The sequence below is a fragment of the Tupaia chinensis genome, unplaced genomic scaffold (assembly GCF_000334495.1).
Source record: "Tupaia chinensis unplaced genomic scaffold, TupChi_1.0 Scaffold139431_1, whole genome shotgun sequence".
Lineage (NCBI taxonomy): Eukaryota > Metazoa > Chordata > Mammalia > Scandentia > Tupaiidae > Tupaia > Tupaia belangeri.
The window spans coordinates 1454409-1473826 of record NW_006199316.1 but is presented as its reverse complement, the minus strand read 5'-3'; the positions used below and the strand labels follow the sequence as shown (position 1 = coordinate 1473826).

The 19418-nt window shown below is 42.3% G+C and overlaps 1 protein-coding gene across 1 annotated transcript in view; it reads left to right on the top strand.

Moving 5' to 3' along the window:
- NARS2 (asparaginyl-tRNA synthetase 2, mitochondrial) overlaps window positions 1–19313 on the top strand; it is a 136590-nt gene extending 117277 nt beyond the window's left edge. The window contains exons 12-14 of the mRNA XM_006161901.2: window positions 10201–10298; window positions 14614–14640; window positions 18960–19313. Of these exons, the coding sequence (XP_006161963.1) occupies window positions 10201–10298; window positions 14614–14640; window positions 18960–19104 (270 nt within the window). The 3' untranslated portion in view covers window positions 19105–19313. The remainder of the gene's footprint in view (window positions 1–10200; window positions 10299–14613; window positions 14641–18959) is intronic.
- Window positions 19314–19418: the final 105 nt, after the last annotated feature.

The window sequence follows — 19418 nt, the reverse complement described above, 5'->3', positions numbered from 1 at the left end:
GAGTCGTTTGTACTAGCCAGAGGCTGTCTTCAGTCGGTGCTGCTGCAGCCCATCTGTCTTCTCGCTGCCGCACTGGAGGCCTTCTTTCTTAGTTGTACCCAGTTGTTTTCAGGAGCAAAACACTGTGTCAGCAATTAGAGCAAAAGCTCCTGGAGACTGAGACCACAAATGTGTTTCCTACGGTCTGTGGAACATCTTTTTCTTTTGATAATTGTCTGTAATGTTGTTCCATTGTTGTAGCAGCCTCTGAGAAACTGAGTAAGGAGGCGTTCGATCTGTGTTTTCCATCAGTATTTTAATATACCGAAATAGGTGGGAAGAGAAGTAGCAGAGGAAGGGACATTATTATTTTCTTTCCAGTCTGGGGACTGGAAAGAAAATAATAATATCGGCACTGTGGACTTAGCATAGAAAAGGTTATCTATCAGAAGCTTTGCTCTTTTCTAGTGTGTTTGTATTTTTTTAATTCAAGGACTGAGTTTTACTTCCAGAACATTGATTGAAATCAGAGTCATAGTCAGAAGAGAGAAAGTCATAAATAGAAACTAGGGTTCGTTCAGCTTGGATACCAACACAGACTATTTCTAGACAGCATTGCCACTGCAGCTGTGTGCCTTCAGCAGGATCCAAACTCAGACCCAGTGGAGGAGGATGCGCCAGGAAGCATTCTGGGCCTACAGATGTGTCCAAGTGGGCTAGGCTTTGTTTAAGCCCAGAGAAGTTAGGTAAGGGCATAGCAGAATTGTCTGCGGCCTCCACTGTGACCTGAAGAACCGTGAAAGGACGGCTGCTCTCAAGTCCTTCTGCTTACTTAAGATACACACGTTCCCTTTCCTGCACTCTTCCCCTCCCACTCTCCTTCCCCTTCATGCTGCACAAAGTCTCTTTACAACCTAAATGATGTATAGCGATTGAATGTATAAAAGATGCATACAAGTACAATAGAGCTTTTAACTACAAAGGTTCTCAGACTTGGTCAACTTTGAATTAAAAGACTTTTCAATACAAACTCATGACTTCCCTGGTAGACCTATGTCCCTACGTCTGGCTCCTGTCACTCTGCCGCTCAGTAACTGCCAGACCTGCAGGCGTGCCCCGCGTTTTTTCTGGGCCTGCCTTTCCTTCCCTTTGGACCCTCTCTTTTTCCATAAAGTACAGATGAGTGTCAGTTCAGAAGGGCTTTTAAAAAAATTGAAGTTCCTGACTGATTTTTGTGACTTAATCAAGTTATACAAAAAAGACTGACACAGGAAGGTTGAATTACTGTGGGGGTTCCTGTGTCATTGCTTACCCGTGCCGCTCAGAGATTGTATAGATGAAACTTAGAAACAGGAATAAAGAAATAAGTGTTTGGTCATCTGGTTTAAAGATGTGGAGCTTTCCTAAAAGGAATTGGAAAAGCTTACAGCTTCATTCCCAGGGTGCAAAGATGATAGGCTATGGCGGCTGAAGACGCGTCCTGATGGTCTCGCAGAGGGGAGAGCCTGGCCTACAGCGCCTGAGTGAGCAGACAGTGAGCCCGGGCAGTCGCGCAGTCTCGGAGTCTCCTTGGCAGGTGGCACACTGGAGTTAGCTGGAGGGGCCCCGAGTGGTCAGGCGGTGCCTGCATTTCTGATCGTGGCCATGATCTGCGTGGTCACTCACTCACTTTATCCGGGTGTGTGACTGTGTAGAGGGACACGTCATGATTTCTGCCATGCTCGTGATAACGTCGGATATCTCTACTGCTGCCCTTTAATTTATCCATGCGCCTTTTCCACCTTTCCTAACCAGGAGTAATTCCTCCTGTCTGCACCGCCTCAAGCTCTCTCAACCAGTCTCAGCCTCGCGTAAGCCACAGGCCTTTCACCCTGTAAAAGCAAACTCCAATCACCACCAAAGGCTCTAGCCAGCCTGCTTATTTCCAACCTGTTTGGGCTCTAACCACCTTCCATCCTCTTGTCAAACACTCACCCACATTTCACTCCCTACCCATGATTGTGTGACTCCTTCCACATGTACATTTTGTGCGTGGTCATGTCATGTTTCACATCATATCTGTATATGCTTTTATCTCCCCTGAAGTCCTGAAGAAACAAGTTGTTTCTGTAGTAATTAACATGGTATTTGCCAGGGAGACATGCAAGGTAGAAAAATCCTGTTTGGAATCTCTTAACGAGAAGATACAGAAATTTGAAAGGATAGTGCCAGTGGATGGCGTGGTGGTTAAGGCTCTGGACTCCCACATGACCAACAGTGATTTGAGTCCCAGACCTGGCTGCTTGCTTTCGCACTTTTCCTCTGTCTCTTTCTCTCTGGTCAAAATAAAAAATAATAATAATAAATAAAAAGAAATTTGAGAAGACCGTTCTGGTGATATTTACAAAATGCAGTATTTTTGACATCATACCAGAAGAAAGTGCACTTTGTCTGTGCAAAGTGTCTTGGTTTGTGGTGAGGAATTCTCTGCTATATTAGGAGAAAATGTGCAGAACCTCTACATAGTTTGGAGGGTATAGCTACAAAAGGGAAGCAGGAAGTATTAAAATCTGATAGAGTCAAAGGGAAACAAAACCTAAAGTAGAGGAGGAAAGCATGTTGTGTGGAGGAAGAGATGACCTCTCTTTGTGGGTTTTACTTCACAGAGATCAATCTGTACTTGGTAAAAAATACTAAGTACCATTTGGTAATGGAACATTTGTGAAGTGTTGTAAAGAATACCTTACTCAAAAGGTACAGACATACTGAAAGGGGAGGCAATTTCATTCTTTATGTCAAATAGACAAGAAATTCACCTACTTGAATTGCGAATTTTCAGACCCATTTAGATGAAGAAAGGACATAAGTGATATATGTGTTCCTTTTGCATACACAAAATTCTTTTTTTATATCTTTTATTTATTATCATTATAATCTTGTTTATATTACATTGAATTGCATATAACTTTACAGGGTATTACACTGCTTTTTCAGAAGGGAATGCCATGCATGTCAGTCAATACAGAGACATTAATCTCCCCGCTTCAACATTCAATGTCCTTTCATTATTTTTCCCGATCATTATTATTATTCGAATTTTTTTAAACAGTCAATCACTATTTCTCATTTTGCTTGTAATAAGACTTTACCCATCATGAAATACTTCTCAGACCAATCCAGTTGAGAATACTGTACACGTCATCATCAACAGGTAATAAGCCATATCTGTGTCCCACTAATGTCATGCCTCTCTCTTTGTTCTCTTGCTCTTTTTCTACCCTCTTCTCTTCACCCCCCCCCAATTCCACACTGTCTTATCCTCGTTAAGTATTTTCACTGCTTTTACATCCTCCAATATTTCGCTTTCTACCATAGAGTGCATGTAGTCGGTATATATTAAGTGGATACCTACAATATCTTTCTTTCATAGCCTGGCTTACTTCACTCAGCAATAGATCTTCTGTATCTGACCACTTTCTGTCAAATGCCAGGGTCTTGTTTTGTTTTTTGTTTGTTTGTTTTTTTTAGAGAGAGATTTTTGCTATAGGGCACTTGCGCTCGCCAGAAAGACAGAGAGAGACAGAGAGACAGAAAGCAAGAAATCACCCCCTAGGGGGGGATGGCCACGTCGCAATCCCTTCTCCTCCATTCTCCTCTCGGGATCTTGGGCATGTGCGCGCACGTGCCCGGCATGAGTTTAAGCCACCGGGTCCGGGACTAGAACTGCAGTTGGATACATGGGAGTCCAGCGACATAACCATTACGCTAACTGCTGGTCCCGGGTCTTGTTATTTTTTATGGCTGAGTAGTATTCCATCAAGTATATATGCCACACTTTTCCAATCCATTCATCGGTTTGTGGACATTTAGGATGGTTCCATGTCTTGGCAATTGTGAATAATGCTGCAATAAACATTGATGTGCAAGTACTTTTCCGACTGAGCGTTCTATCCTTTAGGTAGATGCCCAGAAGTGGGATTGCTGGATCAAATGGTAGTTCTATTTGTAGATCTTTGAGGAACCTCCATATTGTTCTCCACAGTGACTGAACCAGTTTAAATTCCCACCAACAGTGTAGGAGAGTTCCCTTTTCACCACATCCCCGCCAACACTTACCACTTTTTAATATTCTTAATTTTTGCCATTCTGACAGGTTAGGTAGTATCTCATTGTGGTTTTTAATCTGTATCTCCCTTATGATGAGGGATGTTGAGCATTTCCTCATATGCTTTTTGACTGTATGTCTTGCTTAGAAAGATTTTTGTTCAGCTCATTTTCCATTTTTTAATTGGGTTAATCTTTTTTTTTTTTTTCCGCAAAAGGCACTTGAGTTCTTTTTTTTGGAGAGATTTTCACTGTAGGGCGCGTGCGCTCGCCAGACAGACAGAGAGAGACATAGAGACAGAAAGCGAGAAATCACCCCCCAGGGGGGATGGTCACGCCGCAATCCCTTCTCCTCCATTCTCCTCTCGGGATCTTGGGCACGCACGCACACGCGCCCGGCGTGAGTTTTAAGCCACCGGGTCCGGGACACGAACCACGGTCGACTATGTGGGAGTCCAGCAACATAGCCATTACGCTAACTGCTGGTTCCCCAGAAACTTCTTAATCTGATATAATCTCACTTGTCTATTTTAGGGATTATTGCCTGTGCTTTGGGAGTCTTATTTAAAAAGTCTTTGCTTACTCCAACTTACACAAAATTCTTACCAACAAAGGATACAGTAGTGATGTAGGTCTTACCATAGAAATCTTCAGGAAAATAACGTTTTATTGTCAGAGAACATATGTGCTTGCAATAAGAGCCAAAGGGGAAGGGAGAAAGTGTCTCTAATGGGTCGTGGTTGCACCACAGTCTGTTCTCCTCCGTCTCTCCTCCCCACTGGGATTCTGGGTATTCATGCACGCATGCCTGGCATGTTTCTCAAGCCACCGAGGCCAGGATTTGAACCACAGGAGACTATGTGAGATATGGCTCCCTAACCACTAGGCCACAAAATCTGCCTCCTTCTGAAAATTTTGTTATACTAAAATAGCCTTTTTTTTTTTTTTAATTTTTTTGTACTAATAGATATCTCCCAGAATAATGCAGAAGATACAGGGAACTACTGTTATTCTGGTATTTATTTATTTTTATATATTATATATATATATAACATACATACACACACATACATACACACACATATACACATATACACACACACACACATACATACACACACATACACCCATACATACATACACACACATACATACACACACATACACCCATACATACATACACACATACATACATACACATATCACACACACACACATATATATATATTGCCATAAGGAGTGTGCGCTCACTGGAGAGTGACAGAGATAATAAGAAAAAAAGGGAGAAGTCACCCCCCCCTGCCCCTAGTAGGGAGGGCCACTCTGCAATCCCTTCTCTTCCTGAGATTCTAGTCATATACACACATGTATCTACTGTGACCTTCAAACCACTAGGTTCAGGACTGGAACCATGGTCGACCATGTGGGAGTCCAGCACCTTCACCACCATGCCATCTGCTGCCCACCCCCCAGCCTTACTTCTAATGAATAATGAGGAATGGTTGAGATTGGAAGTACAAAGTCTGAAGGAAAAGCAACATAGTAAACTGTTGTATTGTACACAAATAGTTTCTACTTCTCTTTCAGAGGGGATTATATTTATTTCCTTGTCCCATTGTCATGGGCTTAGTCATGTGACTTGCCTTAGCCAAAGAATTGTGAGCAGAAGTGACATGTGTGTATTACTTCTGGACAGATGCTTTCAGCGGTAGTCTTCCCTGCTCTGCTGCAAGACCAGCAGTGCCTGGGAAAGAGATGATTCTGTCTACTTCAGACCAGGATGAACATGTAGTATATGTCTTTAAAATGCCAAGTCATTGTTGAAACTAATAGTTCTCTATAAGGGGTCATTCTGTCCCCTCACCCCTTGCTCCAGGGGACAGGTGGCATGTCTGGAGATGGTTTTTGGTTGTCACACTGGGTGAGAACAGCTGGCCCGTCGTGAGTAGAGGCCACTTGTGCTGCTCAGTAGTCCACAGGCACAGTCAGGCCCTCACAGCAGGGAAGTATCTGACCAAAATGTCATTAATGCTGACACTGAGAAACGCTAGGGGAAGCTTCTGGGTATGTGACTACAGCATAATCTAGCCCATCCTGACTAATAAAATTGTAACTTTAGTTTCATAATAACCATTGCAGAAATAGGCATAACCAGTTCAGTACCCTGGTAATTAGGAAGGCAGATTTGGAAGGAAGAACAAAGTAGCTATCGTAACATGGCATAAGATTCCAAAGGTGACTCGAAAGGATCCAAAGGTGACTTCCAGTCCCACAGCTTTTACCGTGCAGATAAATAACCACCAGACAGCAAGGCCTAAAACCGATGCAGTGACACAGTGAGTGCTCCAGTGAACTCCAGTATTAAGAAGGAAGGAGATTTGTAATCAAAGATAAATTTGAATCTTTTATACTCTTCTAAAAATAGCATTGAAAAACTTATGCAAAATTAATGTAATTTAGGCCTGCAAAAAGTGCTAAGATTCCCAGAGGGATTTTTTTTGACTTGCTTTAGTTAAATTTGCAGTGAAACCAAGCCAGAACTGGATCTCTTTGTTTGCTGCTTACAGACCACATGGAAAAAGCAGAGCAAGTCCACAGGGGTGGCCTCGTTCACCCAGTGCTGGGCACCAGCCTACGTGGACTACCTGTTTCTGTTCTCCCATGAGAGCAGATTGGCCAGCATCATTTTTGAAGAAGTGACCTTTTTAGTGTTGGCTCTTCAGCTTCGCATGTGCTCAGAGCAGCTGAAGTGACGGCTGCCCATACTTGTTGCCTAGGATCTCCTCTACTTTGTACCTTGGAAATGATAGGTTTTAGATATGCCTTTCACTTCTTTTGTATATATGTATATATATGATCAGTTATTTAATTAGATTCTTGGCAAAAAATCTAGAACATCAATTTGTGAGGATAAACTCCATTTGTAAGGGCAAACACGGATCGCAGGTAGCCCTGGAGCTGAGGAACAGCTTTGATTTTTGGTAAAATTTGTGAGTCCACAGCTTTCTGATCAATCTTGTGCTGCTCTGAAATCTCATATTTCTCCTCTCTGTCGAAGATCTCACCTTCCTGGTGTTTGGGCTTCCGCAGTTTCTTTTTCTTGAAATAAGCATCAGTAAGGTGCTTTGGGATTTTTACTTTGCTAATATCAATTTTCATGGAGGTGGCAATGACAAATTTACATGCTGACTGAAGGGTTTTTTGCCATGGCTCAACAACAGCTTTCGAGGCACATCTTCAGTAGGATAATACCTAGGCATTTTGCGCAGTTTAACGACCCGGGTACCACCATTCTTGTCTCCACCAACTGGTTTTGTGACAGTCACAAGAACCTTCTCCTTTTTCTTTTCAATCCTGGATTTAGTGGCCAAGTATTTCCTCTTGTACATGGTCTTCCTGGAATTCATGGCAGACCGGGAGTATCTGCTGATGCCCCAAACTAGGATAGGGTTTCAGCTGCAATGGGGCTTCCCCTTCTTGGGCTTTTTAGCCTTGGGGCCACCCTTGCCACTAGCATCAGCCTTCTTGGCTTCAGGTTTCTTCTCCTTAGTATCCTGCTTTGCAGCTTTTTCACCTGCCATCTTGTATAGTGGGAAAGAGCCCTATCGCTTCTTAAGAGTCAGAAATAAACAAGAATGGAATGCTCTGAGGGCACCAGGTGACTTGGTGGTTAAGATGCTGGACTCCCATGTGGCCGACCATGGTTCAAGTCCTGGACCTGGTGGCTTGCTTTCTCAATTTTTCTCTCTTGCTCTCGCTCTCGCTGTGTGTGTGTGTGTGTGTCTGGTGAGTGCAGGTGTTCTGTAACAGACTTAAAAATAATAACAATAAATTAAATAAGTACTTTTTATTTCTTTTTTTTTTTTTTTTTGAGAGGTTGAGAGGTTTTTGCTTTAGGGCATGTGCGCTTGCCAGAAAGACAGAGAGAGACAGAGAGACAGAAAGCGAGAAATCACCCCCTAGGGGGGATGGCCACGCCGCAATCCCTTCTCCTCCATCCTCCTCTCAGGACCTTGGGCACGCACACACATGCGCTCGACGTGAGTTTAAGCCACCGGGTCCAGGACTCAAACCACAGTCGACAACATGGGAGTCTAGCAACATAGCCATTACGCTAACTGCTGGCCCCAATAACTACTTTTAAAAAAGAAAACCCTGTAAAAGTATTGACATGTCGCCAATAAAGCAAACATTCTAAAAAATCAAATATGACTGGTAATTGAAGAAGTGCAAATTAAAATATCAAGCTACCTTTTTCTCCTACTCAAAGTTTTTTGATGGTGAGACCAGTAGATGGCATTAATGGTTATGTCGCCTGATTCTTACATAGTTGACCACAGTTTGAGTCCCAAACCCAGCAGCCTAAAACTCACACTGGGCATGTGTACATGTACACCCAAAATCCCAAGAGAAGGGACTGCTGTGCGGCCATCCCCCCTGGGGCATGATTTCTCACTTTTCTGTCCCTCTGGCGAGTGCCTGTGCCCTATAGGAAAAATCTCTCTTAAAAAAAATTTTTTTTTGATGTTTACTATATAAAATATGACACATTTTTATTTTAGAAAATACAAAGAAGAGAAAAGCAGGAAGCAAAATCTTTGTTGGCAACATAGTCAACATCACATTATTTATGTCAGTCGTTTTTCTATCTCTGCTTAAAATATATCTAATAGTCTCCTATTACATTCTTGAATTACTTGTTACTCTAATGCTGTAATAAACATCCTGTGTGTTCATCATTTTTAGCATCTCTGATTATTTTGTTAGGACTAGTTCCTAGAACTATGCTGAGTCAAAGCATATTGCGTTTTTAAGGCTTTTGATTATCTGTTGCCAAATCGTTGACCAGAAAAGTTATTTCCTTTTCTTTTTCTTTTTTTAATTGCCAGAGGGCGTGTGCACTTACCAGAGAGAAAGAGGGAGAAAGCCCCAGTGGTACCTGTTCACACCACAGTCCCTTCTCCAATTCTCCATCCTGCTGAGACTTGGGGTGTGTGCACTGTATGTTTTTCTAGCCACCAGGGCCAGAATCAAACCACGGATGGCCATGTGGCATTCAGTTCCTTTAGCCAGTACCTTGCAGAGCCACCTCCAGAAAGTTTCTTTCACGTATGTGATAGTATTGGTTTATCCATTCTCTTTATTGTATATGCTGTTTCTTTTCCTTTTTTTTTAAGAAGTTTTTGCCTTAGGGCACTTGTGCTCCCCAAAGAGGAACAGGGAAAAACACAGTGAGAAGGAAAGTGAGAGATCACCCCCCAGGGGGATGGCCATGCAGCAATCCCGTCTCCTCCGTCTTCTCCTGGGATCTTGGGCACACACGCACATCATATGCCTGGTGTGAATTTCAAGTCACCAGAGTCTGGGACTTGAACCACGGTCAGTCATATGGTTTCAACATAACCACTACACCACCTGCTGTCCCCTGTATGCTCTTTCTTTATCTTCACCATTTTATATGCAATTTGATTTCTAACAATATATAAAGAAAAAAAAAGAAAAGGAATTGTGACAAAATATAATTATTTCTGATGGTAGTAGGTGATAATATTAACTAATTTCTTATACACTTTTTTTTAAGAGAGATTTTTGCTATAGGGCATGTGTGCTTGCTGGAGAGAAAGAAAGAGACAAAGAGCTAGAACGAGAAATCACCTCCCAGGGAGAGGGCCACACCACAGTTCCTTCTCCTCCATTCTCCTCTTGGGATTTTGGGGACACACACACTCACATGCGCCCAGCGTGAGTTTTCAGTGTCTGGGTCCAGGACTTCAACCATGGCTGACTATGTGGGAGTCCAACAATGTCACCATTACACCATCTGCTGGTCCCTCTAATACACATTTTTATAGTGAACATTTGTATCGTGTGTGTGAAGAAAACACACCATTGTTAGGTTCACCACGTGAATGGCACAAGAGGCAAGAAGAAGCCGTGTACCTGCCGTTTGGTAGCTCCTATTCCAGAGATAATTGATGCAACACTTGACAGTGAAACAGAGCACAGACACGGTAAATTTGTACTAAGCAGCACACCAACCAGTTGTGAAAGTGTTAAGAGTTCCCTTGCATAAGAAGCTAACCAGTGTTAGGAATCACTTGAAAATGTGATGCTCTTGTGATTTTGTTTGTTTTTTAGGTTGCCGCTGTTGACCTCCTGGTTCCTGGAGTTGGGGAACTCTTCGGAGGAAGCCTCAGAGAGGAACGGTACCATTTCTTAGAGCAGCGACTGGCCAGGTATTGGGTCAGACCTAAAAGAAACTCAGTGGAGAAACTGGGAGTAAAGTACTGGGAGGAGGTCACAGCAAAGTAACAGAGAAGCACGTGGGCTCCATACCTGGCTGACCTGGAGCTCAGCTTCTGTGCAGCCTTGAACAAGTTGATACCTGACCTCTCCGAACTTCCCTTTCTTACAGACTGGGACCATTGTACAAAGTGAGCCCAAGGCACTGTTTTCGCACTCTACAGATCTCTCCCTATGAAAAGCAGCTTTTTAAAAAAGTTAATAGTAAAAAGGAGGAGATGGCCCCTTGTGCTACATTTTTCTCTTATCCCTGTTCTTTTTTGTATTTATTCTCAAATATGATTGGCATATTTCTATAGGGATATAGACTGAACCAGGGAAAGGACAAAGGTGGAGAAGGAGAACTGCTAAAAATACCTGCCAGGCTAGCAGTCAGAGCAAGCAGATTTCTCTTCCTTGGATTCTCTCTGTGCAGGCATCTTGATTTAGCTGCTTGAATAACCTCATTTTAACTTGCTGTTTGAGACCTGGGAAATTAATCCATACACACATAGAAATGTTTTGGAGATGGGAAGTAGGGAATCATGTTTCTAATTGAACTACCACTCCTGTGTACGATGGTCTGCCAGCGAACCACGACGACTTCCTAAACACCAGCATAATAAACCTCTGTTTTCTATGATTTCCACTTGTGCTGTGCCAAACTTAAAAAAAAGAGACTTGGGGTGTGTGCACTGTATGTTTTTCTAGCCACCAGGGCCAGAATCAAACCACGGATGGCCATGTGGCATTCAGTTCCTTTAGCCAGTACCTTGCAGAGCCACCTCCAGAAAGTTTCTTTCACGTATGTGATAGTATTGGTTTATCCATTCTCTTTATTGTATATGCTGTTTCTTTTCCTTTTTTTTTAAGAAGTTTTTGCCTTAGGGCACTTGTGCTCCCCAAAGAGGAACAGGGAAAAACACAGTGAGAAGGAAAGTGAGAGATCACCCCCCAGGGGGATGGCCATGCAGCAATCCCGTCTCCTCCGTCTTCTCCTGGGATCTTGGGCACACACGCACATCATATGCCTGGTGTGAATTTCAAGTCACCAGAGTCTGGGACTTGAACCACGGTCAGTCATATGGTTTCAACATAACCACTACACCACCTGCTGTCCCCTGTATGCTCTTTCTTTATCTTCACCATTTTATATGCAATTTGATTTCTAACAATATATAAAGAAAAAAAAAGAAAAGGAATTGTGACAAAATATAATTATTTCTGATGGTAGTAGGTGATAATATTAACTAATTTCTTATACACTTTTTTTTAAGAGAGATTTTTGCTATAGGGCATGTGTGCTTGCTGGAGAGAAAGAAAGAGACAAAGAGCTAGAACGAGAAATCACCTCCCAGGGAGAGGGCCACACCACAGTTCCTTCTCCTCCATTCTCCTCTTGGGATTTTGGGGACACACACACTCACATGCGCCCAGCGTGAGTTTTCAGTGTCTGGGTCCAGGACTTCAACCATGGCTGACTATGTGGGAGTCCAACAATGTCACCATTACACCATCTGCTGGTCCCTCTAATACACATTTTTATAGTGAACATTTGTATCGTGTGTGTGAAGAAAACACACCATTGTTAGGTTCACCACGTGAATGGCACAAGAGGCAAGAAGAAGCCGTGTACCTGCCGTTTGGTAGCTCCTATTCCAGAGATAATTGATGCAACACTTGACAGTGAAACAGAGCACAGACACGGTAAATTTGTACTAAGCAGCACACCAACCAGTTGTGAAAGTGTTAAGAGTTCCCTTGCATAAGAAGCTAACCAGTGTTAGGAATCACTTGAAAATGTGATGCTCTTGTGATTTTGTTTGTTTTTTAGGTTGCCGCTGTTGACCTCCTGGTTCCTGGAGTTGGGGAACTCTTCGGAGGAAGCCTCAGAGAGGAACGGTACCATTTCTTAGAGCAGCGACTGGCCAGGTATTGGGTCAGACCTAAAAGAAACTCAGTGGAGAAACTGGGAGTAAAGTACTGGGAGGAGGTCACAGCAAAGTAACAGAGAAGCACGTGGGCTCCATACCTGGCTGACCTGGAGCTCAGCTTCTGTGCAGCCTTGAACAAGTTGATACCTGACCTCTCCGAACTTCCCTTTCTTACAGACTGGGACCATTGTACAAAGTGAGCCCAAGGCACTGTTTTCGCACTCTACAGATCTCTCCCTATGAAAAGCAGCTTTTTAAAAAAGTTAATAGTAAAAAGGAGGAGATGGCCCCTTGTGCTACATTTTTCTCTTATCCCTGTTCTTTTTTGTATTTATTCTCAAATATGATTGGCATATTTCTATAGGGATATAGACTGAACCAGGGAAAGGACAAAGGTGGAGAAGGAGAACTGCTAAAAATACCTGCCAGGCTAGCAGTCAGAGCAAGCAGATTTCTCTTCCTTGGATTCTCTCTGTGCAGGCATCTTGATTTAGCTGCTTGAATAACCTCATTTTAACTTGCTGTTTGAGACCTGGGAAATTAATCCATACACACATAGAAATGTTTTGGAGATGGGAAGTAGGGAATCATGTTTCTAATTGAACTACCACTCCTGTGTACGATGGTCTGCCAGCGAACCACGACGACTTCCTAAACACCAGCATAATAAACCTCTGTTTTCAGAGAGAGAGAAGACTTCCCCATGCCTGTATGTTTAATCCTTCTTTCCAGCTATCCCGGGTGTCATAGTCGCCTGGAAAAGCCATGATTATTTGAAAATACCCTGTTCGGTTAGCCATGTAAGGGCTTTCCTACCGGAGAAATGCTTTAAAAGTCGATTTTTTTCCAAGATCCCAGCCTATAACTCTCTTGAGTAACTTAGTTTCAAAATCCCAGTCATCTGAACTGCTCTGTTGAGTTTAGTATCCAAAAGAAAGGGGATAAATAGATTTGGGGAAGATTCTTTTGATCAGTTAGACTACTAACTCCTTAATATAAGTATAATGTTAGAAAGTTCTGGGAAAGTTGCAGAATTGAAATGAAGATCAGACTCTTTAGATAGAAAGAATTTTAGGATTCTGAGTTTTTTTTTCATTTTTAATTGCAATAAAATTCATATGGCAAGAAACTGTGGTGAAAGATTAATTGGTCTGTTTTCTTTGCTTGTTTCCTCCCTTCAGGAAACCTTGCCTCGTAACATAAGATGTTTACCTAATACCTGATAATATCCAAATATATCTTTCCTAATGAAGTGGATATACGTGTTCCCCTATCTCTGAGATCTGTCTGTGGCTGCTGTTTCTATATTTTTGCACATACAAATCTTTTAAAGACTTATTTAACTTTAACTTTATTTATCCATTTATTTATTTTAATTTGACCAAAGAGGGATAGAGTGAGAGGGTGCACGCGAGAGAGAAAGTGAGAAAGCAAGCCATCAGGTCTGGGACTTGAACCATGGTTGGCCTTGTAGGAGTCCAGTGCCATTAACCACCATGCCACCTGCCGGCCCCTGCATATACAAATTTTTCATAGTTCTAATCATTTCAGATGCACTGTGGTCTCAAATACTTTTTGATGGGCTTAAGTTAATTATAACTGGCAGTAAGAACTTAAAGTTTTATTAACATTTTTCAGATTAGACAAGAACCTATTTACAACCATATTATTAAGGCTGCCTTGGTATCATTTTGTTGTTTCTTTTTTTTTTTTTAATTTTTGGAGAGGTTTTCGCTATAGGGTGTGTGCGCTCGCCAGACAGACAGAGAGAGACATAGAGACAGAAAGCGAGAAATCACCCCCCAGGGGGGATGGTCATGCCGCAGTCCCTTCTCCTCAATTCTCCTCTCGGGATCTTGGGCACGCATGCACACGTGCCTGGCGTGAGTTTAAGCCACCAGGTCCGGGACACGAACCGTGGTCGACTGCGTGGGAGTCCAGCGTCATAGCCATTATGCTAACTGCTGGTTCCTGTCATTTTATTGTTTCTCTGTGTAAAATGAAATCGGCGTCTGAGTGTACCCCCCCAACAGCTGTAAGTAGTAATAATAGGGCTTACCTTTTGTCACAGGACAATAAGATCATCTCATACAGATCTCTCCTTTGAGGCTCTAGGTCGTATTTTCTTTTGTCCATTCTACTTATTAGGTAATACTGTGGGCTTTTGATTACCTTACTATAAAGTTTCAGTTCGTCAACTCTATTGCATGTTTGAGAGCACAGGCTTTGTTGTGTATTGTGTTATAAAGAGCTTTTTGCAAATACATGTTTGGTGGTTAATATTTTTATCTTTTTGTCATGCCCTGAAAGAATTTTACTGTTTTTCATTTTACAGATCAGGACTTAAAGAAGCCTACCAATGGTAAGATTGTAGCCCCTACTGGTTCTTGTTCCAGCTCCCAAGCTGAGTATATGTGGAAGTTTTTACTTACATTCCCAAGACTCCAGAAGAATATTAGAATATTAAGAACAGTGAACATGGTACTCCCTTGAGTCCTTGAAAAATAGTAACTATGATGACTACTGTTTAGTTTTATTTACTGTATGTCAGATACCTATGTGAAAAGTTGTGTGTAGATTATCTCATGTAGTTAACATAATACCTGTGAGTCACGTACTATTATTATCTGCTTTCTTTTACCCCTATAGGCCTGAGGCCCAGGGGTGTTAACTGCCTTAACCAAGATCACGCTGTAAGAAGCATAGAGCTGGCAGTGACAGCTAAAATGAAAAGTTTGGCTCTTAACATTATGTGCATGAAGTCAGGGACTTGAACTAAGTAAGTGTTCCCGAAGGTCTGCAGAAGCTAGAAATATAGCTGCCTGGAAGGTCACCCATGTGCACTCCTACATTCACTTTCCTACAGTCGTTCTGGTTTTTTCCTGCATACCCTTTCTTCACGTTCTTTTCAATATATACAGCTTATTTATATATATTCCTGTCACAGTACTCCTTCAGTATTTGTGTTATTAACTTCAGTAATTGTGTTATTAATCCTTTTGCCTTCTTTAGGAGGAGAGGGGGCGGGTCATACACTTGCCTTTGGATAATGAAGGAGGTAGTTTTCAGAGTTGCAAAAAAACCTACAGTGGGGGGTACCAGCAGATGGTGTAATGGTTACATCACTGGACTCCCACATGGCCAACCACGGTTCAAGTCTCAGACCTGGTGTCTTGAAACTTATGCCAGGCGCATGTGTATGAATGCCCAAAATCCGGAGAGGAGAATGGAGAAGAGATTGCATCATGGCCATCCCCCCACCCCAGGGGGTGATTTCTTTCTTTCTGTCTGTCTCTGTCTGTCTCTATGTCTCCGGCAAGTGTATGAACCCCATAGCAAAAATCTCTCTTTAAAAAGAGAGATAAGTAAAAAGTGACGGTGGAGGTCAGGTAATCACCTGATGCCTTGTATTTACCAGTAATGACCGTAGGCATACCAGTGTCTCTGAGTCCTCATCTCCTGACCGGGAAATGGAATGGTAGTACCTGTTTCACAGGTTTCTTGTGAGGATGAGGGGCAGCGAGGTAGAATAAGTGAGAGCTAGTTTCCTGCCCCCTTTTCTTCCTTTGTTCTGAGTCCTGTTATTAGTTAGGTAAGCTTTATTGAGCAAGCGTGTGCATTTTACCTCAGATTCTTTTTGTCTGATAATGTTCGTCATGTGTAAAAACTAGCCTTACAGCAGGATGCTACATACAGACTTTACTTCACTGGGTAGGAAAGTTGAGGCCTTGTCTGGTCTCTATTAATCGTGTCAGTACTATTCTTTACCCAACTAACGTTTTCAAACTCTTGAGAGCTCTGAATATAAGTGTGTACTGTTTGAATTTGCTTCCTTTTTATGTGGTAATTTTAATACATTAAAGGTAGTAGGGACATTACCCAGTTGTCTTTTTCGCCTGTGATCTCTGCTGACATTCCACCGTATAGTAAATAGCCACCCCAGGTGCCTTAAGAATTTCCTCACTTCCTATTACTACATGCTCTATGCAAATAAAAGCTGTAACTAGTTCCACAAATTTGTAGCATTTCTTCTACAATCTGGTTACACTAGACTCGGTTTAACAACCATCAGACATATATGTACACATTAGAAAACTTTTTCTTAGAAGTGGATTTTTCTACCCAACAAAGAAAGGCAAAAACACTACTACAAACCCAATCCCTCTGCTGAATCCAGTTTGCAGACTTTCGCGCCAGTGTTTACACAGTGTAGGAGAATTGGCATCATCTAAAACTATTGCTTGCTGTAGTTTTAGCAGCCAGCTCGGGTCCTACAGGTATTTGTTACACGAGGATTGTAGTGCCCTTTATTTCATTTGGTCACAGAAAAATATACCCTGTCCCCATGTCTTATAAACTTAATTAATTCAGCTACCAAACATATCAATTACCCAAGGTGGTGTGCCTTCCGTTATTCCTTGTAATTCTTACTTCTCTAAGTTTTAAACTACATACACCTGTCTTTTTTTTTTTATTATTTGTTTATTTCTTCCATGAGGTAGAGACAGGTATCTCCAACAGCCATCCTCCATTTCAGCCAGCCCGGATCCAGGCACAAGTTCTCCTGGTATCCCCAGGAAAGTCCTGAGGTACAACCCCAGGACCTTTCCTACTTGTGTCCAGTTGCATTACCATCACACCACCACCAGGCTCTGTACCGTAACCGTGCTCTTTCACCTGGTTAAAGCTCAAACTAACTGTGTCTTTTATTTTAGAAAGGTGATTACCTAAGTCCCCAAAATACCAATACGTGTCAACTTTTTTTTTTTAAGAGGTTTTGTTGCAGGATGGCTTTTGTGATGATATCCAGATTTTTGGTGTTCTCAGACAAAGAATTGAACAAAACATGCAAATAGTGTAAGGAAAAGTAGTTTATTAAGTAAGGAGAAAAGTATGCTCCTGAGAGGTAGGAGCAGGCCTGAGCAAACGGAGAAAGAGTGGCTCAGAAATTCCCCAGCAGTTGCACCCTGCTAAATTTATCATTTTTAACCTGTGGTAATTTTAATACATTAAAGGGTTAATCATTGGCTGGGTGCACTGATTGTTCTCTTTGGGTATTTTAAATGTGACTGGGCCCACTGATTTCTCGCATTGGCTGTCTCAAATGTTGCTTAATCAACTAGACATCCCCCTGATCTGCTCACATTTCCTTGGGCAGCGAATTTTCTGCCCTGGTGGGGTTTTTCTTTTTAGCTACTTGGCAAGATGCTTCAGCCCCCTTATCCGCCTCCACTTGCTAACTTTCTCCTGCCTCATTTTTTTGCCTTAGGGCAGGTGTGCTTGCTGGAGAGGAAGAGAGACAAACAGACACAGTGAGAGGGAAAGTGAGAAATCACCACCCAGGGAATGGCCATACTGCAATCCCTTCTCCTCCCAGGATCTTGGGCATACATGCCCAGAATGATTTTCAAGCCACTGGGTCCTGGACTCAAACCATGGGCAGCCATATGGGAGTCCAGCAACGTAACCAGTACACCATCTGCTGGTCCCCATATTAATAATAGGGAAATAGGTGATTAAACAGTCTTTGTGCTTGAGTAGCCAAATGGCTACTAGCTGGCATTTAAGTCTTGTCATGGAACTTTTACAAAATATTCAAGAAGGTATAAACTTATTTTAATCAACATAACTCAAGAACTTCTCCACCAAATTCCGTAATAGAAAGACTTAGAGTCTTCCTTTCCCTCTTCTCTTCCTAAAGTAACTCTGCCCCATGCTGGTGTGTTGGATCTGAGTTACAGTCATGGCTGCACTCTTTTCTATCCCTGCAGCCCAGACGGTACCAGGACGTACATGGATGACCTTCAGAGGCTGTTTAGTCTGCCAGAAAAACGACTCTAGGTTCCTCATTAGACCTAAAGCAAAGAAGTGGAAGTTTCTCCTCACTTCAGCCCTCAAGAATATGTTTTTGTGTCTGTTTTCAACCAATAAATCATTATGTAGTGTATTCCCCGGAGGTTGAATAAGACAAAATGCCCGCCCCTGGTATAAGTTGCAGTCTTGTCTAGGGGGTATCTTTTCATAATGTATCGGGCAAAATTCTTTGTTCTTGTCTATTAAGTGATTTGATTTTGGTAAGGGGGATAAAAGACTGTTATTAATTTTTTTACAAGATTTCTGCTACAGGGCATGTGCATTCATGGGAGAGAGAAACAGAAAGCAAGAAATCATCTCCTGGGGTGATTTCCTTTCTCCTCCATTCTCCTCCTGGGATCTTGGGCATGCACACACATCTGGCCATGGAAGCCACCAGGTCTGGGTCTCAAACCATGGTCGGTCATTTCGTAGTCCAGCAACATAACTGTTACAACATCTACTGGTCCCTTTAATGTAATTATTAATTTACTGAAAAATAGAAGAGCAACATAATCTCAAGAAAAGTCATGAAGCTATTAGACAATGTTCTGTTACCTCATGAGGCAAGTCACCTCAAAAGAAAAAGAATCAAAGTGGCCAGGGCCCACAACCACGTGACTAGATCTACCGCTGTTTGGGTAACATGGATTGACAGATCATTTTAACTTCTCTGTTTTCATCATCCGTCTGTGGGAGGGAAAAACTGGTCTACCACAATGATGTGGACAATATAAACAATTGCAAAATACTTCTGAAACAAAGTTCTAATTATAACATCTCATCTCTGGCCTTTATAGGTGATGATTCTTTGTTTTTAAAATACAGGTACCTGGACCTTCGTCGATTTGGATCTGTGCCACATGGAGGTTTTGGGATGGGATTTGAACGTTACCTGCAGTGCATCCTGGGAGTTGACAATATCAAAGATGTTATCCCTTTTCCAAGGTTTAGTCATTCATGTCTTTTGTAGCTGGAAGATTGGTAAAGGGAAGCACCCATGGCAGAGGTACTATACACGATCGTGCATACAGGAGAATGCCTCTTTACACTTTCAGAAATGCAGATTTCAACATGTAATTGTCATAAAACATATGAAAAATAGAAGTGATCATGGGACCAGTAGGTGGTGTGGTGATTAAAGCACTGGATTCCCACATGGCTGACTGCAGCTTGAGTCTCGGACCTGGTGGCTTGAAAAATCATGCTGGGTGGTGCCAGCAGATGGTGTGGTGGTTAAGGGCACTGGACTCCCACATGGCCGACTGTGGTTTGAGTCCCGGACCT